General features: G+C 47.4%; 1 protein-coding gene across 2 annotated transcripts in view; it reads left to right on the top strand.

Moving 5' to 3' along the window:
* malt1 (MALT paracaspase 1) overlaps window positions 1-25,159 on the top strand; it is a 139,458-nt gene that overhangs the window by 77,248 nt on the left and 37,051 nt on the right. For both annotated transcript variants that reach the window (XM_085974308.1, XM_085974313.1), the window contains exons 11-13: window positions 7,272-7,449; window positions 8,417-8,491; window positions 9,978-10,105. In XM_085974308.1, coding sequence (XP_085830434.1) covers window positions 7,272-7,449; window positions 8,417-8,491; window positions 9,978-10,105 — 381 coding nt within the window. The remainder of the gene's footprint in view (window positions 1-7,271; window positions 7,450-8,416; window positions 8,492-9,977; window positions 10,106-25,159) is intronic.

Raw genomic sequence — 25,159 nt, 5'->3', positions numbered from 1 at the left:
GTACTGGTGATTCAATACTTTGAGGGAGACGCTGTATCTCATTGCTGGTATAGTTTTCAATAAGGATACTGAATTACGAAACCTCTAACCTGCTGAGTACATAAAATTTGATCTCGTGCCAACAAAAACACTGCTATCATTACCAGAACCTCCTGGTGAATGACGGTTAAATCTTTATTAAATCAGCTTTTCTTCCATTTTCTCATACTTCATGCTAAGGTGCTTAATCAGCATGTCTGGATGAATGAACATCTAATTCCTTATACTAGTGAAACTCCCATGGCATTGCTCACAGTGAGTTGGAGCAGATGCTGTTTTATGACATGAATGTGCAAGATAATCAGGGGCACTGTTTTATGGTGACTGAATAATGGAAATTGCATTTTATTACAGAGTATTATAGGAGTGGTAACAGAATTTTCAGTTTCAAGTTATATGATTATGTAAATATTTTCATGAAGATTGTAAATCAGTGACCTTGGTTATTGTATGTTGACTTTTGCTCAATTTTATGTTTTTAAAGTTGAGGATACACAGGAAAGAATTAACAAACTTGCATTAATATAGCGGCGTTTAACAGCCAATGAATTACTTTTGAAGTATAGTCACTTTTGAAGTGATTGAGCATGCTGATGCAGAAAGGTTCCACAAACAGCAATCGGATAAATGACCAGATAATCTGATTTAATGTTGTTGGTTGAGGGGTAAATGTTGGTCAGGACACTTGGGGAACTCCCCTGCTCTTCTTTGAATAGTGGCATGGGATCATTTTTTCAATTTATTCTCAGGATGTGGTGTCACTGCCAAGGCCAGCATTTAATACACCATTATGATAGCAAAATACTGCAGATGCTGGAAATCCGAAATAACAACAGAAAATGCTGGAAAAACTCAGCAGGCCAGGCAACATCCGTGGAGAGAAATTAGAGTAATGTTTCGGGTCGAACCCTTTTTCAAACTGGAAAGGAAATAAAATAGATCGAAGGCAGGGCTGCGATAGGACAAAAGAAGTAAAAGAGACATTAAGAGGTATTCAAAACCAGATGAGATGGTAATAGGACAGTGGAGACAAAAGATGGCAAGATTAGGTGTGAAGTGTACTGGCAGGATGGGAGACAGCTGCAAGAGGCCAAGGACGGTGAGGTTCCACGGAAGCTCAACGTAAACTCGAGGAACAGCACCTCATCTTCCGATTAGGCACTTTGCAGCCTTCCGGACTCAATATTGAGTTCAACAATTTCAGATCATAACCTCGGCCCCTATTACATTTTTACTTTTTTTTTCCACCCCTTTGTTTTGAGTTTTCCCTCCCCCCCCCCCCCCCCCCTTTTCCTTTTTTTTTCTCTCTCCCACATGGCAGCTGTCTCTCTGCCAGTACACTTCACACCTAATCTGAGCCGTCTTTTGTCTCCACTGTCCTATTACCATCTAGTCTGGTTTTGAATACCTCTTAATGTCTCTTTTACTTCTTTTGTTCTATCGCAGCCCTGCCTTCGATCTATTTTATTTCCTTTCCAGTTTGAAAAAAGGTTAGACCCAAAACGTCACTCTAATTTCTCTCCACGGATGTTGCCTGGCCTGCTGAGTTTTTCCAGCATTTTCTGTTGTTATTTAACACACCATCCCTAGTTGCCTTGACTGAGCGGTTTGCTCATCCACTTCAGAGGGCAGCTAAGAGTCAACCACGTTGGTGTGGGACTGGAGTCACGTATAGACCAGACCGGGTAAGGACAGCAGGTTTCCTTCCCTAAAGGACGTTGGTGAACCAGTTGGGCTTTTACAACAATCCAACAGCTCCATGGTCACTTACTGATGCTAGCTTTTTATTTCCAGATTTTTTAAACTGAATTGAAATTTTCAAACTGCCGCTCACCTAAGAGAACAGATGGGGCCTTGGTTTAACTCGTCACCTGAAAGACGGCACCTCTGACAGTGCAGCATTCCCTTAGTATTGGATCATATGCTGATGTAATGGATCGCCACCCTTTTTTCCTCCACTACACCTGGGAAATTCTGATTTCCTAAGTGCAGTGGAGAGGCAAATTTACCACCCTCTGTAGTGCCATTGTGACTCTCAATGCTCTTTCAAGTATGCCCTGTCATGATGTACATTTGGGGGCAGGGGTGAAACGGTTCCCAATCCAATGTTGTAGAAAAGATCTGTTGTGCTGTGGACAGAGTTGACCGCTTTTTTCCTGAGTCCAGAACCAGGTAGGTAGCAGGATAAGGATCATATCTTGAGTTCTAGGGGGTACTTTTCCCAAGTTCACATAGCCGGTGAGGAGCCTTGCCTGCCTGCCATGCATAGCAGTAAATTGCGGCCACAATTCCCCATCATTAAAGTTAATAGAATATCGTGCACAGTTTGCCCTCCATTTCCTGCTGTGCATGACAGGTGGGCGAGGCTCCCCACTGACCACATGAACTCGGAAGTTCGGACCTTTGATGTCTTATTTACTGCTGCTGCTTGTTGAAAACCTTAGTAACTCATCATAAGATATAGATAATAAAAACAGAAAATGCTGGAAATACTCAGCAGGTCAGGCAGCATCTTTGGAGCGAGAAACAGAGCAACGTTTCAGGGTCATCGATACCTCACTCAAAAATCAGTCTGTCAATCCTAAACCAGACACCTATTTTTGCAGTCTTCCTGTTGAAAATCTTTAGACTGCTTCTGAGGAGCGCTCCATAACAAGGGGAATGGTAGAATGAGGGTGGGGGGACAATGCTGATTTACTAAAATTCGGGTGCAAGATCTTATTTCCATTTCCCAAAAGATAGTAGGCTAGATTTTCTGATCTGTGTTATTTAACATCACGGTGAACCATTTAATTCAAATGGTTTACCACCAACTTATTTTAAATGGGAAACAGCGATAGGAAAATCTAGGCTGGTATCTCAATCATCAATCAAAAGAAAGTTAGAGCACAAAAACATTGCCTCCAACTTCTAGCCATCTTAAAGCAGCTCCTGACTCACTGAAGGATTGTTGAATGCCTGTATTTTAAACGCATGTGTGAAAACACTTCATGTTGACTCATACGCATCCTAGTGTGTATGCGCAATGTATAGCATTTACGAAAGAGCAAAATGTAAAGCAGTATTCCAACAAGCTAATTAATCACATAAACTAGCTCAGAGATAGGTTTTGCCTTTTAAATCAGGATAATTATAGACACAGTTCTAAGACCGTGGCGCCTCTAGTCTTGACCTTGATATTTCTGTTGAAGGAGTTTTGAACTCTTCACGTTGCCACATTCCAACCTGAACAGATGCAAAGATGAAGCACTGGGGCATAAATAGCAATGAATGACTCTGGGTGCAGACTATAAAGGCATTTTGTTCCTACATATTGATAGTCTGTCAAGAAGGTGAAAATTAGGCCTGCTCATTGACATCGACAACAGCTTAGAGTCACTTGTCAGCAACGAGCATGATTCACTTGCATATCATTTACATGTTCGTATTCCCAAGTTTCTATTGACGTGTGAAGCAACGGGAGGCTCCAGCTTTTCGTTAACTAAAGCAGTTCCTCAACAGCTAAATTATTTTTTGTTACAATACCATGTATTATTAGATGTAAAGTGTACAGCTCTTTTGATAGTGATTTATACCTTCTCACATGACTTTGCTACTTTTTTTAATAAGGGCTATTTAAATGTAGGTAAAGGTGGCAGCAAATTTTTGACACAGAAAGATCCCACAAACAACAATGAGATAGTAGCCAAAGAACCTGTTTTAGTGATGTTAGTTGAGAAGTACCTGTTGATCAGCATACCGGGAGAACTCCCCTTCTCTTCAAATACAGCCATGGGATCTTTCACATCCACCTGAGAGGGTAGGTGGGGCCTCAGTTTAACGTTTCATCCAAAAGACCGCACCTACAACAGTGCAGCATTCGCTCAGTGTTAGTGAAGTGTCAGACTAGATGGAGTGCTCAGTGTCTCTGGAATGGGGCTTGAACCCACGACCTTCTGCCTCGGAGGTGAACGTGCTACCACCGAGTCGAGGCTGACACTTTGGATACAGTTTCCACACATCCTTGGAGACTGACTTCAGAGCCTGCATATAGATATGTTCCTCGAACATCCTTCTTTTCAGGCACACTCCCATGAGTTTTGGATTCCACAACTCCTCAGCCTGTGTTGGACAGGTGCATGGGGGTGAGAACATAATTGATGTAGGGGGTGAATTTAAGGGTTTTGGGGAGAGGAACATGAAGCAGGAGGTCCCTGCAGGAAATTGGTGGGTGGGTGGGAGTCCAAATTTATCTTCCTCTTCATCGTCATAGTTCACAAGGAAGTAGATGTGTCTTTGTTTCTTTTATTTCTCCTCCTCATGATCTTCCTCTTGCTGTGGCGATCTCCAGGAAAGGAGAATACGAGCTAAGTATGTGTGAGCATTGTGCCTCTTGGGACTAAGGAGACACAGAAGGGGGTGTAACCTTGAGACTGTGTGGTGCTTCACAGGGATGCCACAATGACGCCACAACGGCAGTGTAGGTGTCTAGTCACGAACCCGATGCTGGCGTTATTCCCTTGACTTTAACAAGTGCATTGTGACTTCCCATGAGCTCCATGGCCTTCTGATTGTAGGCCGTGCGGTGCTTCAAGTTAGGGATGTCCACGCCAGTGGCCTGCTTCTTGCGGGCAATTTCTCCTCCGACATGATTGAGTACATGAAGGGAAGGCTTGCAGCTGAGTGTGTGCCAAGTGACATGGAAGAGCTGAAGTAAGAGATGTGGAGGAAGGAGTTTTAGAGTTGCTGTTAGGGGAGTTGGGTAACCCTGCTGCAAGATCCTGCGTTAGTGCCCCCCATAATCAGACTACATTGCGCAGGGTTAGTTGTACAGTTGTTACTTTTAGCAGGTGATGAGTGTGCTGGTGCCCAGGGTACCCAAGGAAGAAGAGTATGGCCAGTCTGTTACATTGCCTGCCCTGGTCAGGTCAATTAACTTTTTATGGCACTGGTCTGCAGTCCTGGAGGGTGAGAGGTTAGCACTCAGTGCCAGTGCCACCTCCCATCACAACTCTTTTGGCAGGTTTTCTGCCACAGACACACCACAGTTTCACGTGTTCTATTTCATTGCAGAGGGTTTGCAGGCAGACTCTGTGAAATTGTGGCATCTTTTTCTCTGCCTCTGCATGATGTCCTGCTGCCTTCTATGCCTGCCTCTGCCAGCTTCTCCTGTGTTAAACATTCTTATAAAGTGGCAGAAGAAATAGTTGGGAGACATCCAGTCAAGCTATTTGACAGTCAACTCATTGAGCCAGGCATTGTTCCTTACCTGCTACTGATCCAGCCTGCTGCTGTAATCTTCAGCCAGGACTAGCTTTTTAAAGGCTGCCTTCTAATTTCCATGCACCCCAACACATTGGCTCCTGTTTTACAAGGATTTTGCTCCAGTAACTACTCCAATGGATATGCAATTCTGGTGTAAATACCTGTCCAGATCATTGGTAGGCACAGTTCATCTTCCATTGAGTATTGAGTAGACTAGGCCTGTATTCCCTAGCGTTTAGAAGAATGAGAAGTGGTCTCTTTGAAACATATAAAATTCTTAAGGGGCTTGACAGGGTAGATGCAGGGAGGATGTTTTCCTTGGCTGGGGAGTCTAGAACCAGGGTTCACAGTCTCAGAATGAATTTAGGACTGAGATGAGGAAAAACTTCTTCACTCAAAGGATTGTGAATCTTTGGAATTCTCTACCCCAGAGGGCTGTGGATGCTCAGTCGTTGAGTATATTCAAGACCGAGATCAATAGATTTTTGGATGCTAAGGGAATCAAGGGATATGGGGACAGTGCGGGAAGGTGGAGTTGAGATAGAAGATCAGCCATGATCTTGTTGAATGGCGGAGTGGGATGAAACGGCCAAATGGCCGACTGCAGCTCCTATTTCTTATGTCCATTGACTTAAAAGCAGTGCAACTCGCTGTGTGGAATTTCTAGGGAAGTGTCATCAGAAGAAAAATGGAGGGGGAGAATTAGTGCCAGGAGAAAAGGCAGTGGTCATTTAATATTAATAATACTTCCATTGGCACACTGTCAGTGGGGGCTGGGACTCCTCCCAGTTAATTCCATGTGACCCTACAAGCCAAAGGCCTAATGGGTAACAAACAAGCAGCAGGAAGTTTGGCAGTGCTTTGATCTGGAAGATGCATGGTTTTAGTTGGTCAAACTCCAGCAGTACGCCTGCGATCCCTTGGAGGGTCCTCACTCCTGGCTGTTGCTAGCCTGTGCCTCCGTTCTCTCGGGTTAGATAAATGGTGTGTCCCCCAAAAGAATAAAGTGTGACTCCATATTAAACAATTGTGGAGATTTCTCCATGGTTTGCCTTGGAGACTCCCAAGTGTGGTGACAGGTTTGCACTTGTGACAGACAGCCAGTCAACTACAGAAAACGATGAAGCATCTCAAAGCACTTGACACAATGAATTATTTTTTGAAGCACGGTGATTGTTGTCATGTAGGCACACATGGCAGTCATTCTACATCAGTAGCGTCCCCAAACAGCAGTGAGATGAATGACAAGCTGATCTGTTTTACTACTGCCACTGATGTGAAGCAAAGTGAAGTGAGAACACATTTTCGATGTAATTTTATTTGGGCCAATTCCAGCTCATACTGCCAGCTTTGTTCCACAGTTCTGACAGTACAGGTTAAAGCATATGTATTTTTTTTTCCTTTCTCCATTTTTGTATTCTGTTATCTGCACTTACCATTCACCCGCTGGTATTTCACCCTTTGAGTGAATGCAGGTAGGCTTTTTGACTATGGGTCATCAAAGCTGAGCCTGATCCTGTTTTCACCTGGGTTTTCCAGCAGGAATCACTGGTAATTGATCAGAAGCAGGAGCTTGGGTCTCCGTGAGGATGAGGCATTCCAACTACTAACCTGGTTGAGATTAGCTAACAACATAGATCAGGGAGCAAACTTCGGACCTTCCTGGGCTTCCCCCAAGGTGGGGGGCAGAATGCTTGTATTTGGAGCAGGAGCAGACACAAGTATTGGTCAGCCATGAAAATGGGATGGGAGTGGGCTACTGGGGCATCCCAACCCATCTAATTTTCCTCCAGGTACACTGGGCTGGCACCCTTTTACAGGGGTGCGCAAAGATGTAGCCTCAGATCAGAGAACCTGAGAAGGCCAGGCAAAGCTAGGAAGGCCTCAAAGTATGTCGAGCTTTCTTTTCTGCCTGATGCCCAATGAAAGTGTCTTTTCATAGTGATCACTGTGTTTGACTTAATGTATGTCTGGGTTAATTATTGCAGGTTTATTGTACTATGCTGGACACGGATACGAAAACTATGGAAACAGTTTTATGGTGCCGATTAATGCTCCGAATCCCTATAGGTCAGCAAACTGCTTGTGTGTGCAGAGCATCCTAAAGCTCATGCAAGAGAAGGAGACGGGATTGAATGTCTTCCTGCTGGACATGTGCAGGAAAAGGTACAAACAACCAGAGAAACTTGCACCATATTTCATTTAATAGGACTAAATATACTGCTTTCATTGTAAGCTTCCATCTGTTGCTCTCCATCTTTGGAGCCATCCCAAGGTCAGTTAGACAGTGACAGCCAAACCGCTCTAATACTGAGTTAGTTGGGACTGGGATGGGGGTAAGAGACCTACCCTAATGGTTTAGATACAACAGTAATGTTAACAACCTTTCACAGTTTTATAGAAGTGTTAATCTATTTGCAAAGGAGAAAAAAGTTTTTTCTTTAAATAACAATTTTTGTTTCTTACAAATAGCTTTGCTCATTTTATTTCACATTTCTGTCAGCCAAACTTACCAGGCCATCAAGTGATAGGTTGTGCATTTGTATTTCCGGTAATCCATGTACTGAAGCCGCAGTCTCAGCCATGCTTCCACAAGGAGATGCTGTGTTGAGCAGAGGCCACGGGAGGAAAATTTAAAGTGAGAGTTATCCCAAGTGTCACATACCAGTGTCAGAGTAGCATTGCAGGAGCTGAGAGGAGATCACCCACCTTCCCTCTCAACTGAGGAGAATCTGTGGCACCGGGAGGCAAAAGAAGGGGAATGGAGAGTTCCCCAGGTAGTGAGTAAATGCATCACTGTGGTTTTGCACCATAAAGACCAGGAATGTCTCTCAATTCTTGGTCTGTACTGAATTAACTGATCCATAGTAAGACACTACAGTTAGCCTTAGCACCAGTGAGGTAGGGAAATGTGGGCATAATGCACTGTGAGGGGTTAATGTGGGTATAATAGTGTGAGGAATGAATGTGGGTATAATGTACTGTGAGTGATGAATGTGAGTTTAGTACAATGTGAGGGGTGAATGTAGGTATAATGTACTCTGACTGGTGAATGTGGGTATAATACAGTGTGAGGAATGAATGTGGCTATAGTGCACTGTGAGGAATGAACTACCTGATTCTGTGTTTGCAGGAATGTGCATGATGACACCATTCCAAGTATGGAGGCCTTAAGAGTTACAGCCAATATTGTGTTTGGATACGCAACGTAAGCATTTTGTCGTCCGTCCTGACGAAGGATTCCGTTCCATTAACTATGTAGAGATTCGTGCTGACTTGGTCATTAAAATTGCTAAATTTAGGCAAATCAAAGTCAAAGCATCCGAGCGCTAGATAAGTCTCAATTGTTTGGTTTTTCTTGGATTATTAAACATGACAAATTAGAAGCATTCATGGTCTGGATACAGACTTCCTGTCACCATTGTATTTTGCAAATGCTGTGATATTGTATTTATAAAATGTGATCATAGACATCTGTAGGGTGTGAAAGTAGTACACAAATCTGAAAAAAAGGTGGAGATGCTTGAAATTCAGTTATTAATATTTCTGTTTCTAGGAAAAACAATAGCCACTATCATGTTGTTGTATTTTGATAATATTTATGAGGATGGAGGTGTTGAACACATAAGGGCCTAGAAATTATGCTGTACCGCGCTCGTTTTTCAGGTGCTAAAGCCTCCAATATGGCGGGCAGGAAGCGCACCATATTGGTAAAAGCCAAAGAATCGGCTTGCAGTGCTTACACCTGAAATAGACGTTGGGCCTTTGCATATGCAAATTCTCTGACCGCACTCCCTGTGAGCTTGGCTCCCCACTGCAACCTTGGGATTGTAATGTACATTTTCTCCCTTGCATTGTGTATCATATTTGGTTGGGAGGTGAGCAAGAAATCTGCTTCCAGGCCTGTGTCAATGCTGCCCCATCACCAGCTACTATGGATGACAGGAGAATAGGATGAGTCTCCCTCTGATTTTTACTCTTTTTCTCCGAGGATGTGTAGAATGTCTACTGGCGCAACTAACAGCCGGGCGGTCAGGATAGTCTCGATTAACGTTTGACAGGAGTCAGCTTATCAATATTCTGCTGCTTTTAAAGATGTCACTGCATCCTCTGTTCTTTGAAAGTCCTTCCATTGCCTGTCCTTTGAAGGTCTTGCTCCAGTTCCCTGTTGTTTGAACGTCTTCACTGTTCCCTTTGAAGGGCTCACTCCATTCTCTCTGTCCTTTGTTCTCTTTGAGAGTCCTGCTCCCTGGCTTATTGAGAAGCCCAACCTTTCGGCTTCCTCACCTTCCCTATGCTGCTCTCAATCAAACAACTCCAGTACTTTAAGAAGTAGAGTGAAAAGAAAACAGACAGAATGACGTTAGAAAGAGAATGTGAAAGAGAAAAAAACCTGAGGGGAAGAGAGAGAAGAGAAATACAAAAATTGAGAAAAGAGGTAAAAGTGAGAGGGAAGAACAAGAAATAGAAGTGGAGGAGAGTCAGAGGAACAAAAGCACCAAAAGGAGAGAAACAACAACTTGTATTTATATAGCACCTTTAACGTCACACACCATTGCTAGACCAAGAGAGTGGGCAGAATACCGAGCTTTTGTCTCTGCCACTGCTTAACTGTCTGCTATAAGCGATGAAAGGGAAAGGAAGAATTTTAAAAGATTATACATGTAAAATGTTTCTCTTTTCTATGTTTTAAGATGTCAAGGGGCAGAAGCCTTTGAAATTCAGCATTTTGGATTAGCAAATGGTATTTTTATGAAATTTCTGAAGGAACGTCTGCTGGAGGATGAAAAGATCACGGTGTTGCTTGACAGAGTTGCAGAAGGTAATTGCTTTATTTTGATAATAACTAGACTAGGTGCGCTTCTTTTTTGTCAACTGCATATTTGATATACATGGAAACTGATTGCAATGCTTCCATCTCCAAACCACGCTAGTGAGAAATCCATGCAGTCGAGACCCCTCTTGCCTTCTGAGTCAGATGGTTGCGGGTTCAAGCCCCGCTATAGACTTGAGCACATAAGCTAGGCTGACACTTCAGGGGTCTGGTGCATTGTTAGAGATGCCATCTTTCAAATGATACACTAAACAGAGCCTCTATCTCCCTCCTCGGATGGAGGCATGGCACTACTCAGAGCCGACCAGGGCGTTATCTTGGCCAACATTCCTCATTCAACCAACACCAAAAACAGATTACGATAGCAAAATACTGCAGATGCTGGAAATCCGAAATAACAACAGAAAATGCTGGAAAAACTCAGCAGGCCAGGCAACATCCGTGGAGAGAAAATAGAGTCAATGTTTCGGGTGAAAACCCTTTGTCAAGACTGTACAAGGAAAGTGTACAAGAGTCTTGACAAAGGGTTTTCACCCGAAACGTTGACTCTATTTTCTCTCCACGGATGTTGCCTGGTCTGCTGAGTTTTTCCAGCATTTTCTGTTGTTACACCAAAAACAGATTGTTTAGTCATTCATTAACTTGTTGATTGTGGGACCATGCTGCATTTGCATAACACTTTCTTATCTACATCCGTGCGAACATTTCCATTTACCACACAAGCAATCCTAATGGTTTTCCTAAATAAAGTTCCCAATTTTGTGACAAAGTGTACAAGATTGTGGCTATCCATTAGAACAATGGTTGATACGGTCCAAGACTTTAACCTTCAGCAGAGAGAAGAAACTTTCATCCCATCAGAACGGGCTGTTTAAATGTATAATCCAGGCGTTGCAATGTTATTATGGCCACAGCTCCACCAAAAGAAACAATTGACTTTAATGACTGCACTGAAAAGATCATGGCCTAGAAATTCGGGGGTTTACTGCCAACCGTTACCACTAGATTCGGGGGGAAAAGATGGCAGCGCTTTCGCAGGCTGCTGGCAGGTTCTGCGGTAGCCGGCATTTTCAGATGGCCGGCTGCGCTGCCGATGTCGGCGCTCCCCAAAGTTATGTAGATGATGCAGATCGTGACGTCAAGGAGTGTGCAGCACTCGCTTGATGCCCAACCTGCGAGCTTCGACTTCGCCGCTCCACTTACCGGCATGTCTTAAGTGCGATGAGCTGGGCAAGCATTGAGAAGCAGGAAGGAGGCTCCAGCAGCGGTATTTAAAGGGATCATCAGCAACAACTTGCCCCTGATATGTTTCTGCAGTTTGACTGGCTCTGTGCAACTCCAGCAGCTTCATAAACTTGTTTCAAGATTCTACGGTAACGGGGCGTGTTGCTCTCAACAGGAGGCCTTACCCACCTAGGGACTTCTGAGAGCACTTCTCTTATATCCACTTAGCGAAGAGCAGTGTATTAGGAAATTCCACTTCACCAAGGAGGTGGTCGCAGAACTCTGCCACCTCCTGCAACCAGACCTCCAGCCTCAGACCAGGGTGACCACGGCTCTCCCAGTGGCTGTCAAGGTCACCATGGCCTCAATTTCTTTGCCAGCAGATCCTTCCAGTCTGCAACAGGAGACATAGCTCCCAGTTTGCCGTCCATCGCTGCATCTGGGAGGTCTCTGAGGCTCTCTACACCAGGAGAAGGAACTATATTTTCTTCTCTCTGAGCAGAGAGAAGCAGGACGAGTGGGTATGTGGCTTTGCCAGGATAGCGGGCTTCCCCGTGGTGCAAGGCGCCATCAACTGCACCCACGTGGCTTTATGAGCACCGCATACCAACCCGGAGATCTTCCATAACCGCAAAGACTACCACTCACTTAATGTGCAGTTGGTGTGCGACCACGCCCAATGCTTCCTGATAGTCAATGCCTGCTATCCTGGCAGTAGTCATGAAGTCTCCATCCTGTTGTAGGAGGTAGTGTGTGCCCAGTCAGCTTCGCCTCTGAGCAGTTCGAATCGCTCCCACACCCATTGGTTCTAGACACCGGGCTTAGGTACAGGCGGTGATACAGAAAATCGAGTAGACAAGTGGTTTGGTGCAAGAAAACCGCAAATTTTATTAAAGACAGAATAAAACACAATCTTACTGAGAATTACTGATATAGTTACAGGCATGAACAATTACACTTATATGGGAATGGGGAACACACGGCACATCGAGGGAACAAACATATTAAAATCCCCTTATCCTTATCCCACCCCCTATACCTAACTAGATTAAGCTGAGGGGCCAGGGATTTATGCTCACCAATTCGAAACCTGTTGACTTTTAATGGTTGTGAGCTTTGGGGTCCGTTCTTGCTGTCCTTTGGGGTACTTCGTCGCCACTGGTCACAGGGCATGGCGATGGAGTTGTTTATGCGCATCACCCTCCTTTTCCTCAGCTAACGTCGTCGTCGAGTCGCGATGGGTCTTCTTCCTCGGGCGGTTTAGGCGCTGACGGGTTTTTAAAACGGTTGGGGCTCGGTTGGCGGTTTATATTGTTAAACTGATTTTACTACCCATGCTTCGAATACCAGTTTATTCATTATGGACGCTGCTATCCATGCTTCAGACGCCAACTTATTCATCAAACGCCAGCTTATAACTAGGCGTTTGTCCCCCAACGTGTCTTTCCGCTGCCCTTCTCTGCCTTTATCGGTTTACCGTATTCTTCGTCTCGTTTCGTCTGCCCGTTTGTGGCCTGTGTGTCCTGTGTGTTTTCGAATTCGGGTCTCGTTCTCCTCCCGCGTTCGGCCCTCGGTGTAGTAATGGGCGTCCTTGGTGTTGAGCGGCACGGGGAGCGAGAAGAGAGCCCGCCATGAGACCAGGGCACGAGAGCGAGAGGCAGGAGGCAAAGGCCAAGAGATAAGAGGCAGGAGCAAGAGAGCGATCACTACCGATGAGCCTACAATTATACCCGGTTCTTCATTCCTTATCTGCGCGCCAAATCAGGTCAGTCCTTTGTCTAACTTTTGGCGGGCTCGTTTAAAATGATTACAGCTATTTACTTTAACGGCTTCTGGGGTGGTTGTCTCCTGGTTTAATGGCTTCGCTGTCCTGGCTGTTTGTCATTTATGAAACTTAATCGGGTTTCTTGGCTTGGCAGCTACCTGTGAGCTGTTACCGATTATTTATGCGAAGAGTTGATGGCTTTCAAATTAGAGCCATCCTGGCTTGATCTGTTCCAAGGTGAAGAATGCATATTCTGTGTTTACTTATCTGTCTGGCTTTACAAAGTCTTTTCACAGATTCCTGCATGTTAGGTTTCGTTTCGGGGCCTGCCTTTTTGCAGGGCCTTGCTTTTAAAATCCTGTTGGTTTTGGTCACGAGGTCTCAGAAGCCATTTTGGGTACCTTTTTTTAAAAATAACTTGTCCATACAGGGTCCCTTATCCATAACTTTGGGGAATGTGGGAATTTTGAGAACCCTACACTCCCCCTTGTTGATACTAAACTCGCTTTAAGTATCATCCTGATAAGGTGAGCAAAATTTCCAGCCCTCCATAGTCAATCTTCCCCCGTAATTACCTATCTAAGATACCCATGACACATGCATTTCCCATTCTGTAAAAATGTAGTGTACATAAGCATACATAGAATAATTACAGTCGTTTACACACATCCAAGCATGGAGGGGGTCCAACACCCCTGCACCACTTGGTACACATACATCTTTATTAAAACAACACGTCGAAAATCTTTATTGAAAACAACAAAAACACAAAAAAACAGTCTTATTCAGAAATACAAAAAACTCACAGGTGTATCTCCCTCCACCTTCACATAATGTTCCTTCCAGGTCCTTTGGTTTCGGAATTCTAGTATTTCAATTCAATTCAATTTTATTTGTCATATATGCAGCAGACGTGTGTACTGCACAATGAAATGTTGATTATTACGAGTCCTCCCTTTGACCCTTTCCCTTGCACTGAGTGCATGCTAGGTACAATACTATCCCCAGCTGGCAAACCACGAGGATGTGGGAAGCCAGTCTAATCCACGAAGGGACCTCTATATTCTTGAAAATGTCCCACCAAGGTGGAATCACAATGTCCAATATCTTAGCCCCTATCTCTACCGTCTTTTGCTCTAACGTGTAGAAATGTTTTGGCGAGACTATTACTGCTTTGAGTATTTTGGTAAGATGTTCAGGGAGAGGGGGAATTTCGTAGCTGAAATGCGCTACGTACTTCTGCAGGTTGGTGAAATTCTCTTTTACAGTGAGGTGAACAGTGGAGGGTTCAGGAATGGGGACAATTCGTTCCTGGGCCACTTGAACTTCTGCCTTGGGTTTAAAGCAGAAACTGCTGTCACTTACCGGACACCAGCTATGCTGTCCATGCTGGTAGTGGGGCGCACCTGTGGTGACACAATATGTCCCACCTCCTATATATGCTACCTGTGGGGGAACATGGCCTTGTGCCATTGCCTCCATGGTACAATTTATAGGTTTTGCGCCAGCAGCTCTAAACCTGCACTGTGGTTTTGAATAGGCGTTCAAGTGCTGGGGACACAGTATTATGTGTGCTCCCCAGCTCCGGCACCCCGAGAGGTCAGTACCTGTCATAGCGTGCTCCCACTTTATGACGTAAGGTGGGACCGCTGTGAAACAAATGTGTGCACCCCCTTGAATGACTCCAATGTTCTCTACCCTGTATACCGGCGCGGGTCGGGCTGTCCTTCCCATGACTGGCATCCTTACTACTATACCCATGCTGGTGTGGTTGGACCGTCCACAATCCACTGGGACTGGGTAGGCCTCCGAAGCTAGCCGGAGTTGACACGGGCTTAAGGCATTCTCAAACAGATGGAGGGCTGCGAGGTGTTTGTTGCTGATCCAGGAGGGGATTAAACCCTGTTTTAAATCACCCAGATTACTGCGGCCCTCGCCCAGCAACCGCGCCCTGTACAGCACGCACACCTCGTTCTGCGCAGCCTGATCCGAAGCATTTCTGTCCTCCCTTATGAGGGTATATACGGTCTTGGCGTATCTTTCCAGCTCTGCTATAATTTCTTTTAAATGGACCGTCATGGCCTGGTCCTCATGTAACTCCGAGCTTACTACCTTATTCTCATCCAGCAATATTTTCCTTAACTGTGTTTTTAAACCGTTTATCTGGGTCTGCAGCTCTATGTCATCCAGACCGTTGATGACAGAGGACCCTGTGTTAAACGCAATAAAAACATCATTCCATGCTCCCCGTCTTTGTCTCCCTGTATTACCAAAGTACTCGTGGTGTGTGGTGTACAGTTCGGTTTTGTCTACATTAGCGAACTCGAACTCGTAAAACTTCCTAAACATGTCCTTTAACAGGGCCTGGTATAGCTGTTCTGTCTCTTTGGGGCACCACTCAGGTAAGTGTACCTCGGTGAGGTTTAGAATCACGGAGGCTACCGCGTAGTGTACCCCCTGGTATAGCACCTGATCCGTAGGCACTAGTACCTGCCCATTCCCTGGTCCCTTGGTGGTGGCGGGGCACCCCTCCCTGTGTGTTCTTGCTGCCTGGGTCGTGGGCAGGGGCTTTCGGGGGCGGATCACAAGTTCAGTGGCATTCACTGGGATCGGGGAGTATGGGACTGCGCACGCCTTCAGGCTGGAATCTCACTCCACCCCCTCCCCGGCGTCCTGCCACTGCCGGTGGAAAATGATGGATATGCCTGAGGGGCAGGCCTCCTCTGACCCCCACATACAGACATAAATCCCCTGATCCGGTTCCCACCACTTGTCCCAGCACACACTCAATCCCCCGTGAGTCCCTGCAATCGTCCGATGGGTATTGTTCCCACCTGACTGCGGGGTTTCCCATGTTCTTGCTCAGTTTCCTGAGCCGCCACCACCTATCCAAAGGAATCCTTCCCTTGCATGTTAAACATACCCGTTTCCCTACGGTGACGCTGACCCTTGTGGCAATGACCTGTACCCTGGGGCACAGGAGGGAGGCCTCCCCGTACGTGAACCCGGTCTGGCTGGAGTACTGAGTCGAATTGGACCCCAGCCACCCTGGCCACCTTCCCTCGTGGAAGTAAGCGGCGAGCTCCTCCGCATCCCGTTCGCCACTTCCGTCGGTAACTATAGGTGCTCTCCCTCCCGAGCACCCATAGATGTGGGAGTCCTCCACGTCACCTCACTTTCCAATGCTCATCCCTATCAGGGCGAGTAGGAGTACACCCCCCTCCATTCTGAATCCATTCCTGCAAAGAAACACAAGAGCACATAGCCAGGTCCCGAGGAGATTCTCTGGCTTGGGTGAAGCATAGTCAAGTCTTGCAACCTCGACTCAAATACAAACATTCTTAAAAATACTACTACTTATTAAAACTAACCCATCACCTTATTTAAACTTAAATTAAACACCCAAACTTAACAATATAACTTACGTTACCTAAACTGTGTACATCCACCGCCTGTCTCCGGGCAGCCAGGTTAATCTGTTCGGGCTGCGGCACGCCGCTCCCTTCGGCGTGGCCGCACTGTCCTGTACTGTCGGCCCCTCGCAGCCTGTGGCTGCTGGCTGGGGACCTCAGTCCTTGGACTTCCCCCTAACTCGGGAGGCCGTCCCTTTTTAAAATGGGGAGCTGGTGACCATGGTTTCCTTGGCTGGGACGTCCGTGGGGACCTTCTGAGGACTTTGGCGGATGGGGTTTTCTTGGCTGGTGGGCCTTTAACCCGAATGCTGCCCCCTCCGGTGCGGTCTGTGGGCTTACCACTACCACTGGCTGGGGGTCCTCGCCCTCGGGTCCCAAATCTGGGTCCGGGGCGGGGTCTTCGATCTCGGGTCACTCCTCCTCTAAACCTGGGTTAGGGGCGGAGTCTTCACCCTCGGGTCCCTCCTCATCTGGATCCCAGAAGAGTAGGGGAGTGTCCCAATCGGTGGGCAGGATGGCTCCTCCCCTTAAGCAAGCCACAGTGCCTGCCTGTGCAGTCTGTGAACTCGCTCCCGCTGCAGGCTGAGGATTTCTATCCTCAGACCTTACCCCAACTGGCTGTTCTCTCGGGCTTAAACAGTTTACACTGATTAATATGGAACCATTTGGTGCGCCGAGGCATCTGAGTGGCGTATACCATGGGGCTTGCCCTATCTACAATGCTGTAGGGCCCCATGTATAATGGTTCCAGACTCCCTATCCGAGCAAAATTCCTCACCATGACCTGATCCCCTACCTCCCACTCGTGGTGTTTTCGGGGTTCTAACAGCAATCGGTTACTCCGATGCTGCTTTCCCATGTTCCCAGCCGCCTGCTCGTGGATCTGCTTAAGGTGCTCGAAGAGATTTCAGGCGAACCTGTCCTGGTTTACCTCCCTAAGCTGACCTTCCGTGAGCACCGGGGCTAGTACGTGGGTAGGGGTCCACATAACTCTGCCAGTCATCAGCTCGTACGGGGAGTACCCCATGCTTTTTGACTGGCTGGCCCGGATCCCCATCAGGACCAACGGTAGGACCTCCGCCCATTTTCTAGGCGAGTCCACCGTCTCTTTCCTCAACCTTTCTTTTAAGGTCCTATTCATTCTCTCCACAATCCCTGATGACTGTGGGTTGTGGGCAACGTGCCACTTCCCCTCGATGCCTAGCAGCATAAGGGTATTCTGTATTACCTGTCCAGTAAACTGACTCCCTTGGTCGGACTCCACATACTGTGGTAGCCCCCACCGCGAGAACACTTCCCGGACCAGGATCCTGGCTGTACCCAGAGCTGTGGCTGTTCTGCAGGGGAAGACTTCTACCCATTTCGTGAACACATCTACCAGGACTAGGCAGTACTTATAGCCTCCCTGGGCGGTGGGCAGGGGCCCGATGTAGTCGACCTGTATCGACTGCCATGGTCCCTCTACCCTCCTGATGTGTTCCATAGGTACCTTCCTTTTGTGGGGGTCAGGGTTGTTAGCAGCGCACACCAGACAGCCGGCGCAGAACTCGCGGACATCTTCCCTGAGTCCTGGCCACCATCCCGCCTGTTCCACCTGCTGCCAGGTGGTCTCGGGCCTGGGATGCCCCGCTCCTGGACCCTCATGGGCCAGTTGAAGGAATTCCCTCCGGTACTGCTGCAGCACAACCCACTGTTCCCCCCTGAACAGCATGCCTTCTTTCACGGAGATGGCTGCTGTGCCGTAAGGACCCTCTACCCTTTTTCCCTCAGTCACTGCACTGAGGACTGCCTTGAGGACGGCGTCTTGGGCTTGGACCATCTTAAGGTCTCGGGCTGAAGCTACCCCTGCACTCCATTGTGTCCTGTCCCTACCTCTGACTGCTGCCATAGGTCTGGACCCGTATGGGTCCCAGAAAGTGCCGGTGCAGGCACCCTCCTTAGCTAGCATGTCAGCCTGCTGGTTGCCTTGACTACGGGGTTCTGTGGAGGAATGGGCTTTCACCTTATGGATGAAAACCTCCCCTTCCTCCCCCACTGCTGCTAGGATCTTCTCCAGCAGGGGTTTCAGTGTGAGGGGTCTCCCGTCGGCAGAGGTGTATCCGCGGCGGGACCATATGGCCAGGTACTCTGTACACGAATTGCACGTGAACATGCTGTCCGAGCAAATCGTGTATGGGGTGGGGAAGATTTCGGGGTGTGTAATGACGTACACTACCGCGGACAGTTCAGCCTGCTGGGCGCTCATGGTGCTGGGGAGCTTAATTGCCAGGGCAGTGTTTGCCGCCGGGTCATAAACTCTACACCCCATGAGTCGCTTGCCAGCAGATACCGTGCTGGAGCCGTCCACATAGATTTCACGGCCTGTGGGGTGTATCCCGGCCCGTAAACCTATGTCCACTTCCCAAACCCCTTCTATGGAACACCGGTGGGCTGTTCCAGGATATACCAGGTTGGCTGTGAGCTTAGGCTCGCAGAGACCCTTCACCTTGAGGTCCATCTGTGAGAGGAGCAGGGTCCAGCGAGCACTGCTCACCGTCCCATCCTTCATCCTCCCATCCAGGAGCATCTGGCTGGGTGTGTGATGGGAGAGGTGCCTGTGAAAATCAGTGATCTTTTCACAGCCCAATGTGTGGCCAAGAGGTGCCTCTCACAATTGGAGTAGCTCCTTTCCACATCTGTGAGTATCCTGGAGGAGTAGACCACTGGCCTCAGCCTGCCATGCCGCTCTTGGAGCAGCACAGCACTCGGGCTGTCCCCGCTGGCTGCTACCTCCAGGAAAATCTCTTTTCCCCCCATCTATGGCCCCTAGAGCTGGTGCGGTCTGCAAGTCCTCCTTGAGCCTGACAAATGCTGCCTGGCAACCCTCATCCCAAGCCCACTCCACTCCCTTGTGTAGGAGTCGGAGCAGAGGGGCTGCTGTGGCTGCATAGACTTCAATAAAGTCCCTGCAGTACCCGGTTAGCCCTAGAAATGATCTCACACCCGTGACTGTGTTGGGGACTGGTAACTCCTGTATCGCTTCCCTCCTAGCCTTACCTATGACCCTTTCTCCAGCGCGTACGGTCAGGCTTAGGAATTTCACCTCCTGCTGGCTGATCTGCGCTTTCTTGGGATTTACCTTAAAACCCTTTTGTCTGAGCAGCTCCAGTAGTTCGGCCAGTTAGTGGGCCATGCTCCTCTCTCGAATTGGTGAACAGGAGCAGGTCATCCACATATTGTACCAACTGTCTGGGCTGACTGAAATCCTTTAAACTGTTTGCCGTGCACTGATGGAAAATGCTGGGGCTGTTGTGGAAGCCCTGAGGCAAACAGTTCCAGGTGTACTGTTGCCCTTTAAAGGTAAAGGCAAACTCGTACTGATCCTCCCTCCTTAAAGGGATGGACCAAAACCCGTTGGAAATATCCAGCACCGTGAAGGTGTTCGCCGATGCTGGGATACTTCTTATCAGGTTGGCAACTGCTGCTACCGTGGGTGCACAGGCTGGGATGTTACTGTAGAGCACCCAATAGTCCACCGTGGCCCTCCAGGAATTGTCCGGCTTTCTGACCGGCCACAGTGGAGAGTTTACGTGGGTAGCTATCGGTCTCAGGACTCCCTGCTGTACCAAGGAGGACATGGCTGCTTCCATGTCTGGCTCCGCTTCCCTAGGGAAGTTATACTGTTTCTGTGGTCGGGCCATGGGGTCCCCGTCTACGCTGACCTCAAACCCGTTGACCCTCCCGCAGTCGTGTTTGTGTGTGGCAAATGTGGCCAGGTGGGCTTGCACAAATGCCTGGAACTCCTTTGGGGTATTACTGACCATGAGCTCGAGGTTATAACCCTCTTTGGGTTTCATGGTGCACAGGGTCCCCTTCCCTTCTTTCCCTGGGATAACTACTACCTCGCTGTCCTTTCCTGTGCTTGCCCCCCATAGGCAATGATTTCTTAAATCGACCAGGATCCCGTGGCCTACAATAAAGTCGGCTCCCAGGACCCCTCTTCCACCCTCCACTTCCCATCTCATTAGGACACAGGTCCACTTGGAGCGGAGTGGTCCTAAACGAATGGCGAGCGGGATGGAAAACGAGCCGGCCTGTTCTTTGCCTGTGAATCCCGACACACTGTATGGGACCCCGTTAGATAGAGATGAGGTGGTGAGGTTAGCTGAATGGACCATGATGCACAATGCCCCCGTGTCCAACAGATAGGTCCCCTTCACCTTTTCTACCTCCATCTCCACGAGGGGTCTCTTCCATTCATCATACCGGAGAGAACACAGGTAAACAGGCTGCGCTGGCTCTAGTCAGGGCTGTGGGTTGGATGGGGCTGACTGGGTCAGAGCACCAGTAGCGGCTGCTACTCTCCCGTGGCCAGTCAATAAGGACCTCATGGTGTCCAAAAATGACTCGACCGCGGCGGGAGGGATTCCTGCCTCTGCCTTTTGGGCTGGGGCTGTGGAATTCTTTCCCTTGTTATCTTTCCACGGGTTTTTGCACTCCTCCCTCCAGTGTCCATCCTTCCCACACCCGTAGCAATTCATCTTCGTGCTGGAAGGGTTATTCCCTTCCTGATGCCACTCTTTCCTACCCTGTTCGGGTTTTACCTTATGCACCTTCCCCTTAGGTGGGTGGGCATCGGTTCCACTACCGTTCTTATAGTCTAGGGTCAACTGTCTGATCACCGTAAGTTCGGTGGTCTGGGGATTCTTGGGGTCGAACCAGACTTCCGCCTTGGCCCGGACCTGTGGCAAGCTGTTTGCCACCAGGCAACGGAGCCAATGGGCCAGCTGACCCTGGTTCAGGAATGCCCAGTTAGGCGCCCCAGGACAGGCGCTCCTATAAACCGGCCATAACCTGTCCGCGAAAGCCTGCAGGGTTTCCCCTGTGAGCTGGACCGTCTTCTCCACACGGGAGAAAGGACTTCCCTCATTCAGCCCCATGGCCTCCAGAACTTCATCCCTGAGCTCCTCATACCCGCTCTGCCCCCTCTTACACTCATCAGAGGGGGACTGGAGGAGCCTACTCTCCAGGGAGAATAGCAGCATTTTGGCCTGCTCAGCACCATCGCAGTCGTTGACGCTGGCTGCCTGCTCTACTTCCCTGAAGTGGATCGAGGAGTCCCCTTTTTCGGAGAGCTTTGGGATATGGCTCACCATAGCGCAATCCAGTCAGTCCCATTCCCCCGCTCTATCCCCGTAGCCCTGCAAGTTTATTTCCCTCAAGTGCCAATCCAGTCTCCCCTTGAAAACGTTGAGTGTCTCCGATTCTACCACTTCCGTCGGCAGCGAGTTCCAGGTCCTCGCCACTCGCTGCGTAAAAAAGTTTTTCCTCACATCCCTCCTGTATCTCTTGTCCAAAACCTTAAATCTGTGTCTCCTAGTCCTTGTACCATCAACTAGTGGGAACAGCCTATCCAAACCCGTCATAATCTTGTACACCTCTATCAAATCACTCTCAACCTCCTTTGCATTAATGAAAACAAATCCAGCTTCTCCAACCGGTCCTTGTAGCTAAAATCCCCCATCCCCGGAACCATTCTAGTAAATATCCTCTGCACCCTCTCAAGGGCCTTCACATCCTTCCTAAAGTGTGATGACCAGAACTGGAAGCAATACTCCAGTTGTGACCTAACCAGTGCTTTGTAAAAGTTAAGAATAACTTCTCTACTTTTGTACTCTACCTCTATTTATGAAACCCAAGATCCCATATGCTTTGTTAACCACTCTCTCTGTCCTGCAACCTCCAGGGACCTATGCACATTAACTCCCAGGTCCCTCTGTCCCTGCACACATTTTATAACTGTGCCATTAAGTATATATTGCCTCTCCCTGTTCCTTCTGCATCACCTCACACTTCTTTGTATTAAATTCCATCTGCCCATTCTGCTAGCCTTTCTATGTCCTGTTGCAGTCGATTGGTATCATCCTCACTGTTTTCCACACCCCCAAGTTTGGTGTCATCGACAAATTTAGCAATTCTACTTTGTATTCCAATATCCAAGTCATTTACATATATCAAAAAAAGCAGTGGCCCCAGCACTGACCCTTGGGAAACACCACTGTCTACCATCCTCCAGTCTGGAAAAACAGCCATTTACTACAACTCGCTATTTTCTATCCTTAAGCCAATTCCTTATCCAAGCTGCCATTGACCCACCTATTCCATGAGCCTCAATTTTGTTAACCAGCCTTCTATGTGGTACTTTGACAAACACCTTCCTAAAATCCATGTAGACAACATCCATTGCATTCCCTTCATCAATCATCCCTGTTACTTCATCAAAAAATTCAATTAGATTAATCAAACACGATCTGCCTTTTACAAATCCTTTTTGGCTCTCCTTAATTAGCTTAAACCTCTCCAAGTGCCTGTTAATTTTTTACTTGTTTATTGTTTCTAAATCTAGCAAGAAATATAAAAACTGACAGTAAGAGCCTCTACAAATATATAAAAAGGAAGAGAGTAGCTAAAGTAAACGTTGGTCCCTTAGAGGACGAGACTGGGGAAATAATAATGGGAAACAAGGAAATGGCAGAGACGTTGAACAAATATTTTGTGTCTCTCTTCACAGTAGAGGACACTAAAACATCCCAGTATTAGTAGAAAATCAAGGGTAAAAGGGAGGGAGGAACTTAAACAATCACTATCACTAGAGAAGAAGTGCAAGGCAAACTTATGGGTCTAAAGGCTGACAAGTCCCCTGGACCTGATGGCCTGCATCCTGAGGTCTTAAAAGAAGTGGCTACAGAGATAGTGGATGTATTGGTTATAATCTTCCAAAATTCCCTTGATTCTGTAAAAGTTCCAGCGGATTGGAAAACCGCAAATGGAGAGAGACAGAAAGCAGGAAACTATAGGCCAGTTAGCCTAACATCTGTCATTGGCAAAATGCTTGAATCCATTATTAGGAAGTAGTAGCAGGGCATTCAGAAAATCATAATACAATCAAACAGAGTCAACATGGTTTTGTGAAAGGGAAATAGTGTTTGATAAATCTATTAGAGTTCTTTGAGGAGGTAACGAGCAGGGTGGATAAAGGGAAACCAGTAGATGTAGTGTATTTGGATTTCCAAAAGGCATTTGACAAGGGGCCACATAAAAGGTTACTGCATAAGATAAGAGCTCATGGTGTTGGGGGTAATATATTAGATTGGATAGAGGATTGACTAACAGAAAACAGAGTTGGGATAAATGGGTCATTTTCAGATTGGCAAACTGTGGGGTGCCACAGGGATCAATGCTGGGGCCCAAACTATTTTCAATCTATATTAATGACTTGGATGAAGGAAGTGAGTGTATTGTAGCCAAATTTGCAGACGATACAAAGATAGGTGGGAAAGCAAGTTGTGAGGAGGACATAAAGGGCTGGATTTTCATTCAGAAGTCGGGAAGGAGGCGGGACTACAACTTTCGGGTTGTAGTCCCGCCTCCATCGCGATGCGGCCAATCCACACGATATTAACTTGATTGACCTTGTTGAGCCCGCCCAGTGGGCTCAGCAGGCCAATTAAGGGCCACCCGGCAACAGGTGATGTCACAGACTGAAATTTTATCTGTCAAGACGTGTTGACAGATGAAATATCAGTGTTTCACAGCTGCTTGAAGCTGTCAAACACTGACAGTCTGACTTCTAACCGGAGTCCTTCTACGCAGACTCAGTTAGAAATCTCGCCGGCACTGAAAGCTGCAGGCTGCCATTTTTGACAGATCGCAGCCATTCTGCTTTCTGTGCCGGCTGAATGATAGACTCCCGAAGCCTAGAGGAAGGAAGGCTGTTAAGGTAAGTACAGGTAATTTAAACTTCTTTACACACTTTAGACACACCAAACACACTTACCTTTGCACTCCTGCACCCATCACTCACCTGAACACCGACATCTCGACCCCTCCAAGTCCTTCAACCCGACGGCCCAACTCCTCTAACCTGGCGTGGTTTGGAGCCGTCGGGAATCCCACGGGACAACCTTCAAAATAGGGATTAGGCTAAAAACTGCCTGTTAACTACCTGTTAACAGGCAGTTAATTGGCACTAATCCCTTCCCGCCTCGGGTCGGCGGGCCCCAGTGCGGGGCGGGTACCCGCCTCCTTTGAAACTTACATGGAGGTGGGTTTTGGGCGGGATGATGTCAGGACCCCCGAACTCGGGATTTTAGCCCCCCGCACGCCTAAAAGCCCGCCTCACGGCACACTGAAAATCAACCCCAAAGAGACTACAAAGGGATATAGATAGTTTAAGTGAGTGGGCAAGAATTTGGCAAATGGAGTATAATGTGGGAAAATGTGAAGTTATCCACTTTGGTAGGAACAATAGAAAAGAAAAATATTATTTAAATAGAGAAAGTCTACAGAATGCGGCGGTACAGAGGGATTTGGGTGATCGTACATGAAACACAATAAGTTAGCATGCAGGCGCAGCAAGTAATTAGAAAGGCAGATGGAATGTTGGCCTTTATTTCAAGGGGGATGGAGTATAAAAGTAGGGAAGTCTTGCTGCAACTGTACAGGGCGCTGGTGAGACCACACCTAGAGTACTGCGTACAGTTTTGGTCCCCTTATTTAAGGAGGGATATACTTGCATTGGAGGCAGTTCAGAGAAGGTTCATTAGGTTGATTCCTGGGATGGAAGAGTTGTCTTATGAGGAAAGGTTGAGCAGGTTGGGC

The sequence above is a fragment of the Somniosus microcephalus genome, chromosome 2 (genome assembly GCF_052327205.1).
Source record: "Somniosus microcephalus isolate GS21.2 chromosome 2, FLI_Smic_1.0, whole genome shotgun sequence".
NCBI lineage: Eukaryota > Metazoa > Chordata > Chondrichthyes > Squaliformes > Somniosidae > Somniosus > Somniosus microcephalus.
The sequence above is the reverse complement of the archived record's forward strand: the minus strand, read 5'-3'. Positions and strand labels throughout refer to the sequence as shown.